This window comes from Colius striatus, chromosome 4, assembly GCF_028858725.1.
Source record: "Colius striatus isolate bColStr4 chromosome 4, bColStr4.1.hap1, whole genome shotgun sequence".
NCBI classification, from domain to species: Eukaryota; Metazoa; Chordata; class Aves; order Coliiformes; family Coliidae; genus Colius; species Colius striatus.
Window position 1 is genome coordinate 3,768 of NC_084762.1, and position 25,473 is coordinate 29,240.

At 57.0% G+C, this 25,473-nt stretch overlaps 1 protein-coding gene across 1 annotated transcript; it reads left to right on the forward strand.

Moving 5' to 3' along the window:
- Positions 1–1,487: 1,487 nt before the first annotated feature.
- Positions 1,488–22,115, forward strand: LOC133625289 (leucine-rich repeat-containing protein 14-like; the record flags this gene model as incomplete). Its single annotated transcript, XM_061994809.1, is given in 5 exon segments — positions 1,488–1,567; positions 1,651–1,890; positions 18,895–19,292; positions 20,153–20,471; positions 20,474–22,115. Coding segments are annotated over 5 exon segments (1,253 nt in total), but the record flags the coding sequence as incomplete, so codon positions are not given.
- Between the last annotated feature and the right edge of the window lie 3,358 nt (positions 22,116–25,473).

Sequence of the window (25,473 nt, forward strand, 5' to 3'; positions counted from 1 at the left end):
CCCTGAGGTTTGGATGGGACCCCAAGGATTGGAGTTCAGGGGTGGGATGGGACCCCAGGATTGGGATGGGACTGGATGGGATCCCAGGGGTGGGATGGGATGGCATGCGACCCCAGTGGTGGATGAGTCCCCAGAGGTGGGATGGGATGGGACCCCAAGGGTGGGATGGGACCCCAGGGGTGAGATGGGATGGGACCCCAGGGGTGGGACAGGATGGGATGGGAGCCCAGGGGTGGGATGGGGCCCCAGGGGTGGGATGGGATGGGATGGGGCCCCAGGGTGGGATGGGATGGGACTGGTTGGGACCCCAGGGGTGGGATGGGATGGGACCCCAAGGGTGGGACAGGATGGGATGGGAGCCCAGGGGTGGGATGGGGCCCCAGGGGTGGGATGGGATGGGATGGGGCCCCAGGGTGGCATGGAATGGGATGGGGCCCCAGGGGTGGGATGGGATGGGATTGGTTGGGACCCCAGGGGTGGGATGGGATGGGACCCCAGGGGTGGGATGAGTCTCCAGGGGTGGGATGGGACCCCAGGTGTGGGGTGGGTCCCCAGGTGTGGGGTGGGATGGAACCCCAGGGGTGGGGAGGGACTGGATGGGACCCCAGGGGTCAGATGGGACCCCAGGGGTGGGACCTCAGGGGTCGGATGGTATAGGACTGGGATGGGACTCCAGGGGTGGGATGAGACTGGGAAGGGACCCCAGGGGTGGAACCCCAGGAGTGGGATGGGACCCTGAGGTTGGCATGGGACCCCAGGGATGGGACTTCAGGGGTGGGATGGGATGGGACCCCAGGGATGGGATGGGATGGGACTGGGATGGGACCTCAGGGATGGGATGGGACCCCAGGGGTGGGATATCAGGGATGGGATGGGATCCTGGGACTGGGATGGGACCCTGGGGATAGGACCCTGGGGCTGGGATGGGACCCTGAGGTTGGGATGGGACTTCTGGTACCAGGGCTGTGAGCTCCCAGTGCCCTCCCAGTCCCATTCTGAGACCCCCAGTGCTTTACTGGTCCTACTAAGACCTCCAAAACATACCCAAGAACTGGGTTGAGACCCTCCAAAAGCCATAGGAAGTGGGACTGAGTCCCCTCAAATCCATTAGGAGTGGGGTGAAGGCCCCAAAACCCATCAGGAGCAGGGGCTAAGCCCCCCCAAACCCATCAGGAGTGGGGATGACTCTCCTCCCAAATCTATAGGGAGGCAGGTTGGGTCCCCCAAACCTATCAGGAGAGGGGGTCTAAGCCCCCCCATACCCATGGGAAACTAGACTGAGTCCCCTAAAACCCATCAGGAGTGGGGCTGAGCCCATACCCCAAACCCATAGGGAGCAAGACTGGGCCCCCAAACCTATCAGGAAAAGGGATTGAGCCCCCCAAAACCCATCAGGAGCAGGACTGGGCCCCCCAAACCCATGGTGGGAGTGGGACTGGACCCCCCCACTCCGCTATGCCAACCTCCCCCCTTCTCCCCCCTCCCAGGGCAGGTCCAGAGCCGTCAGTGCATTGAGGCCGTCATCAAATTCGCCTTCGAGGAGAGGCTCTTCCTCATGGCTGACGAGGTGAGTGGGACCCTCAGACTCGGGGGGTATGTGAGGTGGACCCCAACATCTAGGTAACCCCACCAGTTTCCCCCCTCCTCCAGGTGTACCAGGACAACGTGTATGCTGAGGGTTCGGCCTTCCACTCCTTCAGGAAGGTGCTGACAGAGATGGGGCCGCCCTACCTGGACTCGGTGGAACTCACCTCCTTCCACTCCATCTCCAAAGGCTTCACGGGCGAGTCAGTGACCTCCCACGGCCACCCCCACCCCGAGGTGGCCACCACAGGTCCTGGGGAGCCACAGAGTGGGGATGAGGATGGTGGAACCCCATGGGCCTCAAGGGTGGTGATGGAAAGAGGCTGGAGGTCCCGTGGGGTTGGGATGGTGATGCCATGGTCCTGTGGAGCCCACGGGGTGGGGATGGTGATGCCATGGTTCTGTGGAGCCCACGGGGTGGGGATGGTGATGCCATGGTCCTGTGGAGCCCACGGGGTGGGGATGGTGATGCCATGGTCCTCTGGAGCCTATGGGATGGGGATGGTGATGCACAAAAAGGCCCCGTGGAGATGTTTATTAGGGTGGTTCTGACGACAGGGAGCCTCCAGGGGCATCTGATGTCAGAGGGTCCTGGTGCCAGGGGGGAAACTCCTCACCTTGTCCCCCTTAAAAGCCCCTCATGGCTCGGGGTGGACAGTGTAGACCTCGACCTCACAGAGAGTGAACTGCTCCTCCCGGCCCAGGATGGTGACGGTGACGTAGCGGCCGCGGAGGCCGTGGCAGCAGATGGTGCTGAGCGACCCAGGACTGGCATCTGTGATGATGCCACAGCTGCAGGGAGCAAACCACAGAATCATTTGGGTTAGAAAAGCCCTTTGAGCTGCAGGAGCCCAGCCCTGAGCCCTCACCCTGCCACAGCCACCACTGACCCACAGCCCTCAGCACCTCAGCTCCAGGGCTTTGGGGTCCCTCCAGGGCTGGGCACTCCCCCAGCTCCCTGGGCAGCCTGGCACAGGGGCTGACACCCCTCTCAGGGAAACAGTTCTGCCTCAGCTCCAGCCTCAGCCTCCCCTGGGGCACCCTGAGCCCCTTTCCTCTTGGCCCGTCACTCACTAGCTGGGAGCAGAGACCGACCTCCAGCTCGCTGCAGCCTCCTGGCAGAGATTTCACCACCAAAACCCCAATATTCTATCTTTTTGTCCAAACACCACCACAAAAACACTACTCTTTTTTCCCCTCAAATCACCTCCCCAATTTTCCCCTCAGAACTCCACCAAAATCCCACTTTTTCCCCCTTAAAACTCCACCAAACCCCAACATTTCCCTTCAAAACTCACAAAAAGCTCACTTTTCCCCTCAAAACTACACCAAAGCCCAACTTTTTTGTCAGAAGCCCACCAAAGCACCACTTTTCCCCTCAGAACCCCATCAAAAACCCAATTTCGCCCTCAAAACCCCACCGAACCTCCACTTTTCCACTCCAGACTCCACCAAGCCTGCACTTTTCCCCTCAGAACCCCACCAATCTCCACTGTTCCCCCTCAGCAGACCACCAATCCCGCTCTTTTCTCCTTAAAACTCTACAAAAAACCCATTTTCCCCTCAGAACCCCACCAAAACCCCACTTTTACCCTCAAAAACCCACCAACCCCCCACTTTTTCACTCCAAGCTCTACCAAAACCCCACTTTTTCCCTCAACACTCCACCAAAACTCCACTTTTCATCTGAAAACTCCACCAAAACTTCATTTATCCCCTCAAAGCTCCTCCAAATTCCCACTTGTTCCTCAGAAGTCCACAAACCCTCCACTTTTGCCCTCAAAACTCTGCCAAAACCCATTTTTCCCCTCAGAACCGCACCAAAAACTTACCTTTACCCTCAAAAATCCTCCAAATCGCCACTTTTTCACTCACAACTCCACTAAAACCCCTTTTCTTCTCAACACTCCACAAAACCCCCACTTTTCCCCTCAGAGCTCCACTCAAATCCCACTTGTATCTCAGAAATCCACCAAAACCCCACTTTTCACCTCCAAGCTCCTCCCAATTCCCACTTGTTCCTCAGAAATTCACAAACTCCCCTCTTTTCCTCTCAAAACTCCACTTTTCCCCTCAGAACCCCATCAAAAACCCACTTTCGCCCTCAAAACCCCGCCGAACCTCCACTTTTCCACTCCAGACTCCACCAAGCCCGCACTTTTCCCCTCAGAACCCCACCAATCTCCAGTGTTCCCCCTCACCAGACAACCAACCCCACTCTTTTCTCCTTAAAACTCCACCAAAACCCATTTTTCCCCTCAGAACCACACCAAAAACCTACTTTTACCCTCAAAAATCCACCAAATCGCCACTTCTTCACTCCAAACTCCACTAAAACCCCGTTTCCCCTCAACACTCCACCAAAACCCCACTTTTTCATTCCACACTCCAGTAAAACCCACTGTTCTTCTCAACACTCCACAAAAAAAAACCCACTTTTCATCTGAAAACTCCACCAAAACTCCACTTTTCCCCTCAGAACCCCATCAAAAACCCACTTTCACCCTCAAAACCCCACCGAACCTCCACTTTTCTACTCCAGACTCCACCAAGCCCGCACTTTTCCCCTCAGAACCCCACAAATCTCCACTTTTCCCCCTCAGCACACAACCAACCCCACTCTTTTCTCCTTAAAGCTCTACAAAAACCTTTATTCCCCTCAGAACCCCACAATAAAACACTTTTCCCCTCAAAACCCCACCAAACCCCCACTTTTCCCCTCAGAACCCCACAAATCTCCACTTTTCCCCCTCAGCAGACCACCAACCCCACTCTTTTCTCCTTAAAGTCCACCAAACCCCGACTTTTCCCCTCAACACTCCACCAAAACCCCACTTTTCCCCTCCAAGCTCCTCCCAATTCCCACTTGTTCCTCAGAAATTCACAAAACCCCTCACTTTTCCTCTCAAAACTCCACCTTTCCCCTCAGAACCCCATGAAAAACCCACTTTGCCCCGCCGCCCCTCCCCATCCCCGCCCCCCGCAGCGGGCACCTGGCCGGGCTTCCTCCGCTGCTCCCGGACAAAAGCCGCTTCCCAGCTCTTCAGCAGGGCCTTGACCTCCCGCTGCCGCTCCATGGCGTGCGGAGCGGGGCCGTTCCCCGGCCCGGGGGGATCCGAGACCTCCCGGAGCCGCGCAGGGACCGCAGCGTCTGGGGCTCAGATCGAACTTCCCGCTGCCGCCGCCCTTCAGCCAATAAGAAGGGAGGAAGCGATGACAGACACGGCGGCAGCCAATGGGCGGGCGAGGATGGCAGGCGGCACCTAGTAACGACGCCGGGCCCGCCTTCCGTGGTGAAACTCTCGCTCTGATTGGCGGAGGGGCGGTGCCGGGGTGCAGTGCCAATGCCTGGAAGCGCGGCCGTGAGGGGCCCGGCGGGAGCGGGGCGGCGGGCGGGAGGTGAGCTGAGGGGTCCCCGGGGACTGGGGGCCGTGAGGGCAGCAGAGGGGTCCCCGGGGATTGGGGGGGGGGGTGAGGGCAGCTGAGGGGTCCCCGGGGATTGGGGGGGGGTGAGGGCAGCTGAGGGGTCCCCGGGGATTGGGGGGGGCGTGAGGGCAGCTGAGGGGTCCCCGGGGATTGGGGGGGTGTGAGGGCAGCTGAGGGGTCCCCGGGGATTGGGGGCGTGAGGGCAGCTAAGGGGGACCCCGGGGATTGGGGGCGTGAGGGCAGCTGAAGGGGACCCCGGGGATTGGGGGGGGTGAGGGCAGCTGAAGGGGACCCCGGGGATTGGGGGGGGTGAGGGCAGCTGAGGGGGGCCTCAGGGATTGGGGGGCGTGTGGGCAGCTGAAGGGGACCCCGGAGATTGGGGGGGCGTGAGGGCAGCCAAAACTCCACTTTTCATCTGAAATCTCCACCAAAACTGCATTTTTCATCTTAAAACCCCACCAAAACCCCACTTTTCCCCTTAAAACTCCACAAAAACTCATTTTCCTTTCAGTGGACCACCAAACCCTCTCTTTTTCCCTCAGAACCACAAGACACCCCGCTTTTGCCCCAAATATCCACCAAACCCACACCTTACCACTCCAAAGTCCACAAAATCCCACATTTGCCCTTAAAAATACACCAAACCCACACTTTTAATCTAAAAACCCCACCAAAACTCCACTTTTCCCCTCAAAGCTCCTCCAAAATCCCACTTGTTCCTCTTAAGTCCACCAAATCCCCACTTTTCTTCTCAAACCTCCACTTTTCCACTTAAAACTCCACCAAAAAATCCATTTTCCGCCTCAGAATCCCATCAAAAATCCACTTTCGCCCTCAAAAACCCATTGAACCTCCAATTTTCACTCCAAGCTCCACCAAAACCCCACTTTTTCCCTCAACACTCCACCAAAACTTCACTTTCCCCCTCAAAGCTCCTCCTAATTCCCACTTGTTCCTCAGAAGTCCACAAATCCCCCACTTTTGCCCTCAAAACTCTGCCAAAACCCAGTTTTCCTCTCAAGACTACACCACAATCCCACTTTCTCCCCACAACACCATCAAAACCCAATTCTTTCCTCTCAGAATCTCACCAAAACCCCACTTTTGCCCTCAACACTCCACCAGAACCTTACTTTTCCCCTTAAAACCCCACAAAAACTCATTTTCACCTCAGATCCACACCAAAAACCTACTTTTACTCTCAAAAATTCATCAAATCCCCACTTTTTCACTTCAAACTCCACTAAAACCCCTTTTCTTCTCAACACTCCACAAAACCCCCACTTTCGCCCTCAACACTCCACAAAACCCCCACTTTTTCACTCCAAACTCCAGTAAAACCCACTGTTCTTCTCAACACTCCACAAAAAACCCCACTTTTCATCTGAAAACTCCACCAAAACTCCACTTTTCCCCTCAGAACCCCATCAAAAACCCAATTTCGCCCTCAAAACCCCACCGAACCTCCACTTTTCCACTCCAGACTCCACCAAGCCTGCACTTTTCCCCTCAGAACCCCACCAATCTCCACTGTTCCCCCTCAGCAGACCACCAATCCCGCTCTTTTCTCCTTAAAACTCTACAAAAAACCCATTTTCCCCTCAGAACCCCACCAAAACCCCACTTTTACCCTCAAAAACCCACCAACCCCCCACTTTTTCACTCCAAGCTCTACCAAAACCCCACTTTTTCCCTCAACACTCCACCAAAACTCCACTTTTCATCTGAAAACTCCACCAAAACTTCATTTATCCCCTCAAAGCTCCTCCAAATTCCCACTTGTTCCTCAGAAGTCCACAAACCCTCCACTTTTGCCCTCAAAACTCTGCCAAAACCCATTTTTCCCCTCAGAACCGCATCAAAAACTTACTTTTACCCTCAAAAATCCTCCAAATCGCCACTTTTTCACTCACAACTCCACTAAAACCCCTTTTCTTCTCAACACTCCACAAAACCCCCACTTTTCCCCTCAGAGCTCCACTCAAATCCCACTTGTATCTCAGAAATCCACCAAAACCCCACTTTTCACCTCCAAGCTCCTCCCAATTCCCACTTGTTCCTCAGAAATTCACAAACTCCCCTCTTTTCCTCTCAAAACTCCACTTTTCCCCTCAGAACCCCATCAAAAACCCACTTTCGCCCTCAAAACCCCGCCGAACCTCCACTTTTCCACTCCAGACTCCACCAAGCCCGCACTTTTCCCCTCAGAACCCCACCAATCTCCAGTGTTCCCCCTCACCAGACAACCAACCCCACTCTTTTCTCCTTAAAACTCCACCAAAACCCATTTTTCCCCTCAGAACCACACCAAAAACCTACTTTTACCCTCAAAAATCCACCAAATCGCCACTTCTTCACTCCAAACTCCACTAAAACCCCTTTTCCCCTCAACACTCCACCAAAACCCCACTTTTTCATTCCACACTCCAGTAAAACCCACTGTTCTTCTCAACACTCCACAAAAAAAACCCACTTTTCATCTGAAAACTCCACCAAAACTCCACTTTTCCCCTCAGAACCCCATCAAAAACCCACTTTCACCCTCAAAACCCCACCGAACCTCCACTTTTCTACTCCAGACTCCACCAAGCCCGCACTTTTCCCCTCAGAACCCCACAAATCTCCACTTTTCCCCCTCAGCACACAACCAACCCCACTCTTTTCTCCTTAAAGCTCTACAAAAACCTTTATTCCCCTCAGAACCCCACAATAAAACACTTTTCCCCTCAAAACCCCACCAAACCCCCACTTTTCCCCTCAGAACCCCACAAATCTCCACTTTTCCCCCTCAGCAGACCACCAACCCCACTCTTTTCTCCTTAAAGTCCACCAAACCCCGACTTTTCCCCTCAACACTCCACCAAAACCCCACTTTTCCCCTCCAAGCTCCTCCCAATTCCCACTTGTTCCTCAGAAATTCACAAAACCCCTCACTTTTCCTCTCAAAACTCCACCTTTCCCCTCAGAACCCCATGAAAAACCCACTTTGCCCCGCCGCCCCTCCCCATCCCCGCCCCCCGCAGCGGGCACCTGGCCGGGCTTCCTCCGCTGCTCCCGGACAAAAGCCGCTTCCCAGCTCTTCAGCAGGGCCTTGACCTCCCGCTGCCGCTCCATGGCGTGCGGAGCGGGGCCGTTCCCCGGCCCGGGGGGATCCGAGACCTCCCGGAGCCGCGCAGGGACCGCAGCGTCTGGGGCTCAGATCGAACTTCCCGCTGCCGCCGCCCTTCAGCCAATAAGAAGGGAGGAAGCGATGACAGACACGGCGGCAGCCAATGGGCGGGCGAGGATGGCAGGCGGCACCTAGTAACGACGCCGGGCCCGCCTTCCGTGGTGAAACTCTCGCTCTGATTGGCGGAGGGGCGGTGCCGGGGTGCAGTGCCAATGCCTGGAAGCGCGGCCGTGAGGGGCCCGGCGGGAGCGGGGCGGCGGGCGGGAGGTGAGCTGAGGGGTCCCCGGGGACTGGGGGCCGTGAGGGCAGCTGAGGGGTCCCCGGGGATTGGGGGGGGGGGGGTGAGGGCAGCTGAGGGGTCCCCGGGGATTGGGGGGGGGTGAGGGCAGCTGAGGGGTCCCCGGGGATTGGGGGGGGGTGAGGGCAGCTGAGGGGTCCCCGGAGATTGTGGGGGGTGAGGGCAGCTGAGGGGTCCCCGGGGATTGGGGGGGGGGTGAGGGCAGCTGAGGGGTCCCCGGGGATTGGGGGCGTGAGGGCAGCTGAGGGGAACCCCGGGGATTGGGGGGCGTGAGGGCAGCTGAGGGGAACCCCGGGGATTGGGGGGGGTGAGGGCAGCTGAGGGGGACCCCGGGGATTGGGGGGGGTGAGGGCAGCTGAGGGGGGCCTCAGGGATTGGGGGGCGTGTGGGCAGCTGAAGGGGACCCCGGAGATTGGGGGGGCGTGAGGGCAGCCAAAACTCCACTTTTCATCTGAAATCTCCACCAAAACTGCATTTTTCATCTTAAAACCCCACCAAAACCCCACTTTTCCCCTTAAAACTCCACAAAAACTCATTTTCCTTTCAGTGGACCACCAAACCCTCTCTTTTTCCCTCAGAACCACAAGACACCCCGCTTTTGCCCCAAATATCCACCAAACCCACACCTTACCACTCCAAAGTCCACAAAATCCCACATTTGCCCTTAAAAATACACCAAACCCACACTTTTAATCTAAAAACCCCACCAAAACTCCACTTTTCCCCTCAAAGCTCCTCCAAAATCCCACTTGTTCCTCTTAAGTCCACCAAATCCCCACTTTTCTTCTCAAACCTCCACTTTTCCACTTAAAACTCCACCAAAAAATCCATTTTCCGCCTCAGAATCCCATCAAAAATCCACTTTCGCCCTCAAAAACCCATTGAACCTCCAATTTTCACTCCAAGCTCCACCAAAACCCCACTTTTTCCCTCAACACTCCACCAAAACTTCACTTTCCCCCTCAAAGCTCCTCCTAATTCCCACTTGTTCCTCAGAAGTCCACAAATCCCCCACTTTTGCCCTCAAAACTCTGCCAAAACCCAGTTTTCCTCTCAAGACTACACCACAATCCCACTTTCTCCCCACAACACCATCAAAACCCAATTCTTTCCTCTCAGAATCTCACCAAAACCCCACTTTTGCCCTCAACACTCCACCAGAACCTTACTTTTCCCCTTAAAACCCCACAAAAACTCATTTTCACCTCAGATCCACACCAAAAACCTACTTTTACTCTCAAAAATTCATCAAATCCCCACTTTTTCACTTCAAACTCCACTAAAACCCCTTTTCTTCTCAACACTCCACAAAACCCCCACTTTCGCCCTCAACACTCCACAAAACCCCCACTTTTTCACTCCAAACTCCAGTAAAACCCACTGTTCTTCTCAACACTCCACAAAAAACCCCACTTTTCATCTGAAAACTCCACCAAAACTCCACTTTTCCCCTCAGAACCCCATCAAAAACCCAATTTCGCCCTCAAAACCCCACCGAACCTCCACTTTTCCACTCCAGACTCCACCAAGCCTGCACTTTTCCCCTCAGAACCCCACCAATCTCCACTGTTCCCCCTCAGCAGACCACCAATCCCGCTCTTTTCTCCTTAAAACTCTACAAAAAACCCATTTTCCCCTCAGAACCCCACCAAAACCCCACTTTTACCCTCAAAAACCCACCAACCCCCCACTTTTTCACTCCAAGCTCTACCAAAACCCCACTTTTTCCCTCAACACTCCACCAAAACTCCACTTTTCATCTGAAAACTCCACCAAAACTTCATTTATCCCCTCAAAGCTCCTCCAAATTCCCACTTGTTCCTCAGAAGTCCACAAACCCTCCACTTTTGCCCTCAAAACTCTGCCAAAACCCATTTTTCCCCTCAGAACCGCATCAAAAACTTACTTTTACCCTCAAAAATCCTCCAAATCGCCACTTTTTCACTCACAACTCCACTAAAACCCCTTTTCTTCTCAACACTCCACAAAACCCCCACTTTTCCCCTCAGAGCTCCACTCAAATCCCACTTGTATCTCAGAAATCCACCAAAACCCCACTTTTCACCTCCAAGCTCCTCCCAATTCCCACTTGTTCCTCAGAAATTCACAAACTCCCCTCTTTTCCTCTCAAAACTCCACTTTTCCCCTCAGAACCCCATCAAAAACCCACTTTCGCCCTCAAAACCCCGCCGAACCTCCACTTTTCCACTCCAGACTCCACCAAGCCCGCACTTTTCCCCTCAGAACCCCACCAATCTCCAGTGTTCCCCCTCACCAGACAACCAACCCCACTCTTTTCTCCTTAAAACTCCACCAAAACCCATTTTTCCCCTCAGAACCACACCAAAAACCTACTTTTACCCTCAAAAATCCACCAAATCGCCACTTCTTCACTCCAAACTCCACTAAAACCCCTTTTCCCCTCAACACTCCACCAAAACCCCACTTTTTCATTCCACACTCCAGTAAAACCCACTGTTCTTCTCAACACTCCACAAAAAAAACCCACTTTTCATCTGAAAACTCCACCAAAACTCCACTTTTCCCCTCAGAACCCCATCAAAAACCCACTTTCACCCTCAAAACCCCACCGAACCTCCACTTTTCTACTCCAGACTCCACCAAGCCCGCACTTTTCCCCTCAGAACCCCACAAATCTCCACTTTTCCCCCTCAGCACACAACCAACCCCACTCTTTTCTCCTTAAAGCTCTACAAAAACCTTTATTCCCCTCAGAACCCCACAATAAAACACTTTTCCCCTCAAAACCCCACCAAACCCCCACTTTTCCCCTCAGAACCCCACAAATCTCCACTTTTCCCCCTCAGCAGACCACCAACCCCACTCTTTTCTCCTTAAAGTCCACCAAACCCCGACTTTTCCCCTCAACACTCCACCAAAACCCCACTTTTCCCCTCCAAGCTCCTCCCAATTCCCACTTGTTCCTCAGAAATTCACAAAACCCCTCACTTTTCCTCTCAAAACTCCACCTTTCCCCTCAGAACCCCATGAAAAACCCACTTTGCCCCGCCGCCCCTCCCCATCCCCGCCCCCCGCAGCGGGCACCTGGCCGGGCTTCCTCCGCTGCTCCCGGACAAAAGCCGCTTCCCAGCTCTTCAGCAGGGCCTTGACCTCCCGCTGCCGCTCCATGGCGTGCGGAGCGGGGCCGTTCCCCGGCCCGGGGGGATCCGAGACCTCCCGGAGCCGCGCAGGGACCGCAGCGTCTGGGGCTCAGATCGAACTTCCCGCTGCCGCCGCCCTTCAGCCAATAAGAAGGGAGGAAGCGATGACAGACACGGCGGCAGCCAATGGGCGGGCGAGGATGGCAGGCGGCACCTAGTAACGACGCCGGGCCCGCCTTCCGTGGTGAAACTCTCGCTCTGATTGGCGGAGGGGCGGTGCCGGGGTGCAGTGCCAATGCCTGGAAGCGCGGCCGTGAGGGGCCCGGCGGGAGCGGGGCGGCGGGCGGGAGGTGAGCTGAGGGGTCCCCGGGGACTGGGGGCCGTGAGGGCAGCTGAGGGGTCCCCGGGGATTGGGGGGGGGGGGGTGAGGGCAGCTGAGGGGTCCCCGGGGATTGGGGGGGGGTGAGGGCAGCTGAGGGGTCCCCGGGGATTGGGGGGGGGTGAGGGCAGCTGAGGGGTCCCCGGAGATTGTGGGGGGTGAGGGCAGCTGAGGGGTCCCCGGGGATTGGGGGGGGGGGTGAGGGCAGCTGAGGGGTCCCCGGGGATTGGGGGCGTGAGGGCAGCTGAGGGGAACCCCGGGGATTGGGGGGCGTGAGGGCAGCTGAGGGGAACCCCGGGGATTGGGGGGGGGTGAGGGCAGCTGAGGGGGACCCCGGGGATTGGGGGGGGTGAGGGCAGCTGAGGGGGGCCTCAGGGATTGGGGGGCGTGTGGGCAGCTGAAGGGGACCCCGGAGATTGGGGGGGCGTGAGGGCAGCCAAAACTCCACTTTTCATCTGAAATCTCCACCAAAACTGCATTTTTCATCTTAAAACCCCACCAAAACCCCACTTTTCCCCTTAAAACTCCACAAAAACTCATTTTCCTTTCAGTGGACCACCAAACCCTCTCTTTTTCCCTCAGAACCACAAGACACCCCGCTTTTGCCCCAAATATCCACCAAACCCACACCTTACCACTCCAAAGTCCACAAAATCCCACATTTGCCCTTAAAAATACACCAAACCCACACTTTTAATCTAAAAACCCCACCAAAACTCCACTTTTCCCCTCAAAGCTCCTCCAAAATCCCACTTGTTCCTCTTAAGTCCACCAAATCCCCACTTTTCTTCTCAAACCTCCACTTTTCCACTTAAAACTCCACCAAAAAATCCATTTTCCGCCTCAGAATCCCATCAAAAATCCACTTTCGCCCTCAAAAACCCATTGAACCTCCAATTTTCACTCCAAGCTCCACCAAAACCCCACTTTTTCCCTCAACACTCCACCAAAACTTCACTTTCCCCCTCAAAGCTCCTCCTAATTCCCACTTGTTCCTCAGAAGTCCACAAATCCCCCACTTTTGCCCTCAAAACTCTGCCAAAACCCAGTTTTCCTCTCAAGACTACACCACAATCCCACTTTCTCCCCACAACACCATCAAAACCCAATTCTTTCCTCTCAGAATCTCACCAAAACCCCACTTTTGCCCTCAACACTCCACCAGAACCTTACTTTTCCCCTTAAAACCCCACAAAAACTCATTTTCACCTCAGATCCACACCAAAAACCTACTTTTACTCTCAAAAATTCATCAAATCCCCACTTTTTCACTTCAAACTCCACTAAAACCCCTTTTCTTCTCAACACTCCACAAAACCCCCACTTTCGCCCTCAACACTCCACAAAACCCCCACTTTTTCACTCCAAACTCCAGTAAAACCCACTGTTCTTCTCAACACTCCACAAAAAACCCCACTTTTCATCTGAAAACTCCACCAAAACTCCACTTTTCCCCTCAGAACCCCATCAAAAACCCAATTTCGCCCTCAAAACCCCACCGAACCTCCACTTTTCCACTCCAGACTCCACCAAGCCTGCACTTTTCCCCTCAGAACCCCACCAATCTCCACTGTTCCCCCTCAGCAGACCACCAATCCCGCTCTTTTCTCCTTAAAACTCTACAAAAAACCCATTTTCCCCTCAGAACCCCACCAAAACCCCACTTTTACCCTCAAAAACCCACCAACCCCCCACTTTTTCACTCCAAGCTCTACCAAAACCCCACTTTTTCCCTCAACACTCCACCAAAACTCCACTTTTCATCTGAAAACTCCACCAAAACTTCATTTATCCCCTCAAAGCTCCTCCAAATTCCCACTTGTTCCTCAGAAGTCCACAAACCCTCCACTTTTGCCCTCAAAACTCTGCCAAAACCCATTTTTCCCCTCAGAACCACATCAAAAACTTACTTTTACCCTCAAAAATCCTCCAAATCGCCACTTTTTCACTCACAACTCCACTAAAACCCCTTTTCTTCTCAACACTCCACAAAACCCCCACTTTTCCCCTCCAAGCTCCTCCAAATTCCCACTTGTTCCTCAGAAGTCCACAAATCCCCCACTTTTCCTCTCAAAACTCCACCAAAACTCCACTTTTCCCCTCAGAACCCCATCAAAAACCCACTTTCACCCTCAAAACCCCACCGAACCTCCACTTTTCTACTCCAGACTCCACCAAGCCCGCACTTTTCCCCTCAGAACCCCACAAATCTCCACTTTTCCCCCTCAGCACACAACCAACCCCACTCTTTTCTCCTTAAAGCTCTACAAAAACCTTTATTCCCCTCAGAACCCCACAATAAAACACTTTTCCCCTCAAAACCCCACCAAACCCCCACTTTTCCCCTCAGAACCCCACAAATCTCCACTTTTCCCCCTCAGCACACAACCAACCCCACTCTTTTCTCCGTAAAGCTCTACAAAAACCTTTATTCCCCTCAGAACCCCACAATAAAACACTTTTCCCCTCAAAACCCCAAACCCCCACTTTTCCCCTCAGAACCCCACAAATCTCCACTTTTCCCCCTCAGCAGACCACCAACCCCACTCTTTTCTCCTTAAAGTCCACCAAACCCCGACTTTTCCCCTCAACACTCCACCAAAACCCCACTTTTCCCCTCCAAGCTCCTCCCAATTCCCACTTGTTCCTCAGAAATTCACAAAACCCCTCACTTTTCCTCTCAAAACTCCACCTTTCCCCTCAGAACCCCATTAAAACCCCACTTTGCCCCGCCGCCCCTCCCCATCCCCGCCCCCCGCAGCGGGCACCTGGCCGGGCTTCCTCCGCTGCTCCCGGAGAAAAGCCGCTTCCCAGCTCTTCAGCAGGGCCTTGACCTCCCGCTGCCGCTCCATGGCGTGCGGAGCGGGGCCGTTCCCCGGCCCGGGGGGATCCGAGACCTCCCGGAGCCGCGCAGGGACCGCAGCGTCTGGGGCTCAGATCGAACTTCCCGCTGCCGCCGCCCTTCAGCCAATAAGAAGGGAGGAAGCGATGACAGACACGGCGGCAGCCAATGGGCGGGCGACGATGGCAGGCGGCACCTAGTAACGACGCCGGGCCCGCCTTCCGTGGTGAAACTCTCGCTCTGATTGGCGGAGGGGCGGTGCCGGGGTGCAGTGCGCATGCCTGGAAGCGCGGCCGTGAGGGGCCCGGCGGGAGCGGGGCGGCGGGCGGGAGGTGAGCTGAGGGGTCCCCGGGGACTGGGGGCCGTGAGGGCAGCAGAGGGGTCCCCGGGGATTGGGGGGGGGGGTGAGGGCAGCTGAGGGGTCCCCGGGTATTGGGGGCGTGAGGGCAGCTGAGGGAAACCCCGGGGATTGGGGGGCGTGAGGGCAGCTGAGGGGAACCCCGGGGATTGGGGGGGGTGAGGGCAGCTAAGAAGGGACCCCGGGGATTGGGGGGGGTGAGGGCAGCTAAGAAGGGACCCCGGGGATTGGGGGGGGTGAGGGCAGCTGAGGGGGACCCCGGTATTAGGGGGGGTGAGGGCAGCTGAGGGGGACCCCGGGGATTGGGGGGGGTGAGGGCAGCTGAAGGGGACCCCGGGGATTGGGGGGGGTGAGGGCAGCTGAGGGGGACCCCGGGGATTGGGGGGGGTGAGGGCAGCTGAGGGGGGCCTCAGGGATTGGGGGGCGTGTGGGCAGCTGAAGGGGACCCCGGAGATTGGGGGGGCGTGAGGGCAGCCAAAACTCCACTTTTCATCTGAAATCTCCACCAAAACTGCATTTTTCATCTTAAAACCCCACCAAAACCCCACTTTTCCCCTTAAAACTCCACAAAAACTCATTTTCCTTTCAGTGGACCACCAAACCCTCTCTTTTTCCCTCAGAACCACAAGACACCCCGCTTTTGCCCCAAATATCCACCAAACCCACACCTTACCACTCCAAAGTCCACAAAATCCCACATTTGCCCTTAAAAATACACCAAACCCACACTTTTAATCTAAAAACCCCACCAAAACTCCACTTTTCCCCTCAAAGCTCCTCCAAAATCCCACTTGTTCCTCTTAAGTCCACCAAATCCCCACTTTTCTTCTCAAACCTCCACTTTTCCACTTAAAACTACACCAAAATTCCACTTTTCCCCTCAGAACCCCATCAAAAACCCAATTTCGCCCTCAAAACCCCACCGAACCTCCACTTTTCCACTCCAGACTCCACCAAGCCTGCACTTTTCCCCTCAGAACCCCACCAATCTCCACTGTTCCCCCTCAGCAGACCACCAATCCCGCTCTTTTCTCCTTAAAACTCTACAAAAAACCCATTTTCCCCTCAGAACCCCACCAAAACCCCACTTTTACCCTCAAAAACCCACCAACCCCCCACTTTTTCACTCCAAGCTCTACCAAAACCCCACTTTTTCCCTCAACACTCCACCAAAACTCCACTTTTCATCTGAAAACTCCACCAAAACTTCATTTATCCCCTCAAAGCTCCTCCAAATTCCCACTTGTTCCTCAGAAGTCCACAAACCCTCCACTTTTGCCCTCAAAACTCTGCCAAAACCCATTTTTCCCCTCAGAACCACATCAAAAACTTACTTTTACCCTCAAAAATCCTCCAAATCGCCACTTTTTCACTCACAACTCCACTAAAACCCCTTTTCTTCTCAACACTCCACAAAACCCCCACTTTTCCCCTCAGAGCTCCACTCAAATCCCACTTGTATCTCAGAAATCCACCAAAACCCCACTTTTCACCTCCAAGCTCCTCCCAATTCCCACTTGTTCCTCAGAAATTCACAAACTCCCCTCTTTTCCTCTCAAAACTCCACTTTTTCCCTCAGAACCCCATCAAAAACCCACTTTCGCCCTCAAAACCCCGCCGAACCTCCACTTTTCCACTCCAGACTCCACCAAGCCCGCACTTTTCCCCTCAGAACCCCACAAATCTCCACTTTTCCCCCTCAGCACACAACCAACCCCACTCTTTTCTCCTTAAAGCTCTACAAAAACCTTTATTCCCCTCAGAACCCCACAATAAAACACTTTTCCCCTCAAAACCCCACCAAACCCCCACTTTTCCCCTCAGAACCCCACAAATCTCCACTTTTCCCCCTCAGCAGACCACCAACCCCACTCTTTTCTCCTTAAAGTCCACCAAACCCCGACTTTTCCCCTCAACACTCCACCAAAACCCCACTTTTCCCCTCCAAGCTCCTCCCAATTCCCACTTGTTCCTCAGAAATTCACAAAACCCCTCACTTTTCCTCTCAAAACTCCACCTTTCCCCTCAGAACCCCATGAAAAACCCACTTTGCCCCGCCGCCCCTCCCCATCCCCGCCCCCCGCAGCGGGCACCTGGCCGGGCTTCCTCCGCTGCTCCCGGACAAAAGCCGCTTCCCAGCTCTTCAGCAGGGCCTTGACCTCCCGCTGCCGCTCCATGGCGTGCGGAGCGGGGCCGTTCCCCGGCCCGGGGGGATCCGAGACCTCCCGGAGCCGCGCAGGGACCGCAGCGTCTGGGGCTCAGATCGAACTTCCCGCTGCCGCCGCCCTTCAGCCAATAAGAAGGGAGGAAGCGATGACAGACACGGCGGCAGCCAATGGGCGGGCGAGGATGGCAGGCGGCACCTAGTAACGACGCCGGGCCCGCCTTCCGTGGTGAAACTCTCGCTCTGATTGGCGGAGGGGCGGTGCCGGGGTGCAGTGCGCATGCCTGGAAGCGCGGCCGTGAGGGGCCCGGCGGGAGCGGGGCGGCGGGCGGGAGGTGAGCTGAGGGGTCCCCGGGGACTGGGGGGGGGGGGGTGAGGGCAGCTGAAGGGTCCCCGGGGATTGGGGGGGGGGGGGTGAGGGCAGCTGAGGGGTCCCCGGGGATTGGGGGAGTGTGAGGGCAGCTGAGGGGGGCCTCAGGGATTGGGGGCCGTGAAGGCAGCTGAAGGGGACCCCGGAGATTGAGGAGGCGTGAGGGCAGCTGAGGGGTCCCCGAAGATTGGGGGGGGGTGAGGGCAGCCGAGGGGTCCCCGAAGATTGGGGGGGCGTGAGGGCAGCTTAAGGGGGCCTCGGGGATTGGGGGGGCATGAGGGCAGCTGAGGGGGACCCCGGGGATTGGGGGGGCGTGAGGGTAGCTGAGGGGTTCCCAGGGATTGGGCGCGGGTGAGGGCAGCTGAGGGGGGCCTCGGGGATTGGGGGGGGTGAGGGCAGCTGAGGGGTCCCTGGGGATTGGGGAGGCGTGAGGGCAGCTGAGGGAGACCCCGGGGATTAGGGGGTTGAGGACAGATGAAGGGGACCCCGGGGATTGGGGGGGGTGAGGGCAGCTGAAGGGGACCTCGGGGATTGGGGGGCATGATGGCAGCTGAGGGAGACCCCGGGGATTAGGGTGTTGAGGACAGAGGAAGGGGACCCCGGGGATTGGGGGGGGTGAGGGCAGCTGAAGGGGACCCCGGGGATCGAGGGGGGGTGAGGGCAGCTGAGGGCGGTCGAGGGGTGTGAGGGCAGCACAGGGGGGCCCAGGGAGGGAAGGGGGGTGTCGGAGATCCTGCTGTAGGCTTCCTTTATGGGGTGCTGGGGGTACCCCTCATTAAGAGGGGTGGGTCATGGGTCCTGCCCTGGAGTTCCCTATTGATGGGGAGCTGCGTTAGGAGTGCTATAGGGTGCCCTATTAATGGGGGATAGGATTAGGAGTGCTATGGGAGGTCCTATTGAGAGAGGGCTGGGTTAGGGGTACCCTATTGATGAGGTGCAGATCTAGGGGTGCTGTGGGGTGCCCTATTGATGGGGGGCTGGATTAGAGGTGCTATAGGATGCCCTATAGATAGAGGGCTGGGTTAGGGGTGCTCTAAGATGCCCTATTGATGGGGGCTGGGTTAGGGGTGCTCTAAGATGCCCTATTGATGGGGGCTGGGTTAGGGGTGCTATAGGATGCCCTATTGATGGGGGCTGGCTTAGGGGTGCTATAGGATGCCCTATTGATGGGGGCTGGCTTAGGGGTGCCCTATTGCTACGCGCCTATTGCTGCGCGCCGCCCTCCGCTCGCCCTGCGCCCCCCTGCGCCTGCTCTGCCGCGACTTCCACGCCGAGGAGCTCTCCGTCTCCACCGTCGTCTGCCTGCTGGACTCCCTGGAGCCTGCCGCCGTCCGCAGAGTTGTTTTACGCTTCAACAACCCGGGGCTGGCGGGGCTGTGCGAAGTGCTGCCTCACCTCGGCCGCTTCCCCGCGCTGCGCAGCCTCAAGCTGCCCTACAGCAACGTGGACGTGCGCCGCACGGCCCCCGGCCCAGACGCCGGCATCCGCTGCTTGGCCGCTCACCTCCGGGCCCTGCCTGCCCTCAAGGAACTCGATTTGTACTCCTCCAGGCTTTCTGGGAGACTCAGGCAGCTCCTGGGGTAAGCTGCCCGCTGGGGGAGGGACCCCAAAACCTTCACACGCTGCAGCGGGAGGGAATGTGTGTGTGTGTGGGGGGGTGGCATTGGGGCATCACCCACACCCTGTGGGGGCAGATTTAAGAGGGGCTGGAGTCCAACAGTAGCTCTGCACTACCTCAGGGGGTGGTCTCAGGGGGTTTTGAGGAGAGGGTTTGGAAGGTTTGGCATTTGCCCTGTGAGCAAAGATTTAAGAGGGGATGGAGTCCCACAGTAGCTCTGCCTCACCTCAGGGGGTGGTCTCAGGGGGTTTTGGGGAGAGGGTTTGGAAGGTTTGGCATTTGCCCTGTGAGCAAAGATTTAAGAGGAGATGGGAGTCCCACAGCAGCTCTGCCTCGGCTCAGGGGAGGCATAAAAGAGGGGTTTGGGGTGCCTGAAGATGTTTTGGGCAGCCTCAGGGTGTTTTGGGGTTGGGGTTTGGCATTGGGGAACTGTCTACACCCTGTGGGCAAAGATTTAAGAGGGGATGGAGTCCCACAGCAGCTCTGCCTTGGCTCAGGGGGTTTTAGGGGAGTTGCCCAGTTTGGCACTGTGCAACTGTCTACACTTAGGAGGAGATGGAGTCCCAGAGCAGCTCTGCCTCAGCTCAGGGGTCTGGTCTCAGGAGGTTTGGGGATACCTCACGGGGGCTGGGGGAGACTTTGGGGGAGCTGAGGGATTTTGGGGGATCCTGGGGATGGAATTTGGGCAGCCTCAGGGTTTTAGGGGTCTGTGGCTGGTTTGGGGAGGGCCTCAGGGGATTTGGAGGTGGGGGAGCCTCGTGGTGGTTTGGGGGTGCTTTGGGGGTTCCCCACTCACTCTGCCACCCCACCCTGTCCTCCCAGCGAGCTGCAGACTCCCCTGGAGAGTCTGGCGCTGGCCTTCTGCTGCCTGCTCCCCTCCGACCTCATCTTCCTGTCCTCGAGCCTCCACGCGCCCTCCCTGCTCCAGCTGGACCTGAGCGGCCACAACTTCACGTCCCCCAGACTCCTGCAACCCTTGCGGACGCTGCTGGAAGCCGCTTCGTGCTCGCTGCTGCAGCTGGAGCTGCTGGAGTGTCAGCTGGGGGACGCGGAGCTGGAGCTGCTGCTGCCGGCGCTGCGCCGCTGCCGCCGCCTGCGCTGCCTCGGTCTCCTCGGCACCCCCCTGAGCGCGGCGGCGCTGGGCGGCCTGGCCTGGCCCGGCCCTGCGCGGCCCTGCCCGACCTGCGCCTCGTGGGCTACTCGCAGCCGCCGCGGGGCTCCGGCCACCACACCCCCACGCAGGGGGAGGAGGGTTTCCCGGCGGAGCTGTGCCGGCTGCTGGCGAGCGCGGGTAGAGCAGACGCCGTGTGGGCGACCAGCCTCCAGCGCTACGGAGCCATCGACTACTTCAGCTTGTAGCATCCCCCCCCCAGGGAAGCTTCCCCTCGGGGCGCTGTGCCGGGCTCTGGGCTGTGCCACTCGGTTATGGTGAGTTCATTAAAGCCAACCCCACCTTGCCTGATTAACCCAAGTCCTCCTGGGATGCTTGGCAGGAGGAAGTGGCAGAGCTCAGCGGAGGGGATGGAGCTCTTCTGCTTTTAATGGACCAAGGAGAGAGCTGGCTGCTGTTCTGGCACACAGGGCACTGACCAGAGAATCATTACAGATGGAAAAGCCCTTTGAGCTGCTGGAGTCCAACCCTGACCCCACAGTGCCACAGGCACCACTGAGCCACGGCCCTCAAGCACCTCAGCCCCACGGCTCTGGGACCCCTCCAGGGCTGGGCACTCCCCCAGCTCCCTGGGCAGCCTGGCACAGGGGCTGACACCCCTCTCAGGGAAACAGTTCTGCCTCAGCTCCAGCCTCAACCTCCCCTGGGGCACCCCGAGCCCCTTTCCTCTTGGCCTGTAGCTTTTAACTTGGCAGCAGAGACCGACCCTCTCAGCCACAGCCAGGGAGTCAGAGTGATCAGGTCTCCTCTGAGCCTCCTTCTCTGCAGACTGAACCTTTGCCTCAGGTACCCTCATTTAGCCCAGAGCTTCCCAGTGCATCTTCTCCTCTCCCTGCAGCCCCTCAGTGTCCCTGTGGCAGTGAGTGAGGGGCCCAGCACTGAGCACAGCCCTGGAGCTGCAGCCTCCCCAGGGCCCAGCACAGGGGACAATCCCTGCCCTGGGGCTGCTGCCACCCCACTGCTCAGCCCAGCCAGGCTGCCACTGGCCTTCTTGCCCCCTTGGGCACGCTGCTGGCTCCTTGCCCTCGGGCAACCTCAGCCCATGGCCACATCCCTCTGAAGAACTTCCCTTCCCTCTACACACCAGCCAACATCACCACAGTGGCACCCACAGTGTGGCAGCAACACTGTCACCGTGGCAGCACCCGTGGGGACACCCACACTGTGGCAGTAGCACCGTGTCACCCACCACAGCTGCACCAACCTCACCATAGCAGCACCAACCTCTCCACAGCTGCACCCACACTGCTGCAGTGGCACCCATCACCTCTAGGCTCATTTCAATTGCCAGAGACCTTTAATATCACAGTGGGGGGACCCACACACAACACCCACATCCCTGGCACCAGCAACGCTCACCTCACCACAGCATCAGCCACACGGTGTGGCTGAGCACCAGCTCTGCCTCCTCCTCCTCCTCCTCCTCGCCCGGGGCCATGCAATGCCCCTTCCCACCCCCTCCAAGCCTCACCCCCGCCCCGCGGCTCCGCCGCTCTCCGCCTCCCCCGCCCCTTCCCCTCCCCGCAGCAGCTGCACCAGCTCCCCCGTGAGCCGATACCTCTTCCCCTCCCACCAAAAGTGAGTCGGGGGCTGCTCCGGCCCCTGCTCGTACTCCAAGCCGGACCCTCACTCCAGAGCCAGCGCCGAGCGCACCGGCCCCGCGCCCCCCGCCCGGCCCGGCGCCGGGTGGTACAAGCGCCCGTTCTCCGGCAGCATCACCAGCGCCTCGGGCCGGAGCGGCACGGCCAGCCGCTCCCCGCCGCCGCACAACGACAGCACGGCGCGGCGGGAGCAGGAGGAGGCTGAGGAGGAGGCGGCCGGGGGCAGGAGGCGGGTGAAGACGATGGGTCTGTGCTCGCAGCGCAGGAGGTTGCGCTCCGCGCCGCAGCGGGACACGAACGGGAATTCGCGCTCGTAGCGGCCGCTGCGGTTCCGCTCCAGCCGCGTGAAGAAGAACGTGAGGAAGGTCACGTCTGCCGGGATGGACCCTCATTAACCCGCGCCTCTCCTTAATTAACAGCCCCCCCTTTTAATTAAGCCGCATCGCCGCTCGTGGTTAGCCCGCTGGGAACGGCCGCTGCGGGGCTGCGAAGGGAGGGTGAGGAAGAAGAGGAGGAGGAAGGCAACGTCTGCTGGGATAAACCATCATTAACCCCTTCCCACAATTAACTCTGTGTGCTCCTAATTAACCTAACCCTCCTAATTAACCTCCAGCCCCCCCTAACTAACCCCCAGTGTCCCCATGATTAACCCCCTTGGAACAACTGCGGTTCTAAGGGAGGGTGAGGAAGAAGAAAATGAGGAGGAGGAAGGCAACGTCTGCTGGGATAAACCATCATTAACCCCTTCCCTGAATTAACTCCCTGTGCTCCTAATTAACCTCCAATCCCCCTAATTAACCTCCAACGCCCCTAACTAACCCCCAGTCCCCCCATGGTTAACCCCCTCAAAACAACCACTGCGATTCTAAGGGAGGGTGAGGAAGAAGAAGATGAGAAAGGCAACGTCTGCTGGGATAACCCCTTCCCACAATTAACCCCCAGTGCTCTTAATTAACCCCAACCCTCCTAATTTAACCTCCAACCCTCCTAATTAACCTCCAACCCTCAGTCCTCTCATGATTAAAGCTGCTCAGAACAACCACTGCTAAGGGAGTGAGGAAGAGGAAGGTGATACCTGCCAGGATGGACCCTAAGTAACCCCACTAATTAACCCCTAAACCTCCTAATTAACTCCCACCCTCCTAATTAACCCCAACCCTCCTAACTAACCCCCAATTCTCCATAATGAACCCTCCCATAGAGGCTGCCGGGGTTCAGCTCCAGGTGAGTGAGGAAGGCAACGTTAATTAACCTCACACCCTCGTTAATTAACCCTCCCCTAATTAACACCGGAGAAAGGGGGGTGTTCCTTAATGGGAAAGCGATTTGAAGGGGCTGAGGGAGGTTTGGGGGACGGGGGGGGGGGGGGGGGGGGGGGGGGGACGGGACGGGACACGGGGGGGGGGGGGAGGGGGGGGGGTGAGTAGGGATCAGTGTTACCAAGTGCCTGGGAGCAATTAAGGGCAGGAAGTGGTTAATTAAGGCGGTGATTAATATGCAAATTAGGTTGAGAGGAGGATGTTTTGGCACCTACAAAGGCAATGAAGGGGATGAGAGTATCTTCTCCCCACTCCACAGCCCCCCCAATACAGATGAGACCCCAAATAAAGATGAGTCTCTAATTAAAGACCCTAATTAAGGCTAAAACGCTACTGAATGGTGATGGGGAGGAGGGATTTTGGGGGTGATTTGGTTTTTTGGAGGGGTTCTGAGGAGATTTGGGGGGGTTGGGGGGATTTTGATTGCTTTTGGAGAGAGTTGGAGGGGATTTGGGGTTTTTTGGGGGGGATTTGGGGGATTTTGGGATTTTTGGGGGATTTATTTTGGAGGGACTGGAGAGGATTTGGGGGTTTCTGGGGGGCTTTTGTGTTTTTTTGGGGTGATTTGAGGGGATTTGGAGACTTTGGGGATTGTTTGGGGGGATATTTTGGGGGGTTTGGGTGGATTTTGACATTTTTGGGGGGGTTGGAGAGAATATGGAGGCTTTTTGGGGGGGATTTGGGAGGTTTTGGGATGCTCTGGGGGGATTTGAGGGGGATTGTTGGGATTTGGGGGCTTTTGAGGTCGGGGGGAGTTGGGGTTTGGTTTTTTGGGAGGATTTAGGAGGCTTATTTGTGGGGGTTTTAGGGTGGGATTTGGGTCTTTGGAAGGGGTCAGAGAGGATCTGGGGGATAATTTGGGGGGGATTTTGGTTTTTGGGGGCATTTTGAGGGGTCATTTTTGAGGGGGAGGATTTGGGGGGCTTTTGGGGGGATCCCAGTACCTTTGAAGGAAGTGATGAAGTTCTTCACTTTGGTGTCATCGAGGAAAAGCTGCAGAAAAAAAGGGGAAAAGCCTCAAAATCCCAAAGCAGGTGCAAGGGCCAAATGGGATCTGGCTGGGATCCATCCAGGGGCCATCTGGGATCCATCCAGGGGTCATCTGGGATCCATCCAGGGGTCATCCAGGCTCTGCCCTGGGTCCATTTAGAGTCTTTTTGTGGGGGTTTTGTCCAGGATCCGTTTTGTCTCTGGGCTGGGATCCATCCAGGTTGTGTCCTGGGTCCATTTAGAGCCTTTTGGGGAGGGGGGGGGGGGTTGTCTGGGATCCATCCAGGCTCTGCCCTGGGTCCATTTAGGGTCTTTTGGGGGGAGGGTTGTCCGGGATCTGTTTTGTCTCTGGGGTGGGATCCATCCAGGTTGTGTCCTGGGTCCATTTAGGGTCTTTTTGGGGGGGTTTATCCAGGATCTGTTTTGTTTCTGGGCTGGGATCCATCCAGGTTGTGTCCTGGGTCCATTTAGAGCCTTTTGGGGAGGGGGGGGTTTGTCTGGGATCCATCCAGGCTCTGCCCTGGGTCCATTTAGGGCCTTTTTGGGGGGGTTTTGTCCAGGATCTGTTTTGTCTCTGGGCTGGGATCCATCCAGGTTGTGTCCTGGGTCCATTTAGGGTCTTTTTGGGGAGGTTTATCCAGGATCTGTTTTGTCTCTGGGCTGGGATCCATCCAGGCTATATTCTGGGTCTATTCAGAGCCTTTTGGGGAGGGGGAGGTTGCCCGGGATTCATTTGGGATCCATCTGGGATCCATCCAGCCTCTGCTCTGGGTCCATTTAGGTCTTTTTGGGGGAGACTGTCCAGGATCCGTTTGGGATCCATCCAGCATCCATCCAGCCTCTGTCCTGGGTCCGTTGAGGTCTTTTTTTGGGGGGTTCTGCCCAGGATCCGTGAACTACAATGGATACGCAGAACAGAAATCTAAGCAGCCCGGGTTCCGTTCTTTGGGAACAGAAGGCCGGGGCTTCAGCGCCGCAGCACTTCACCCTCTCGCCCGGACCCAACCGCAGGCGCTCACCCCGAGCCCGGCAGCTGGAAACGTGGCCTGAGGCACAAAGGAG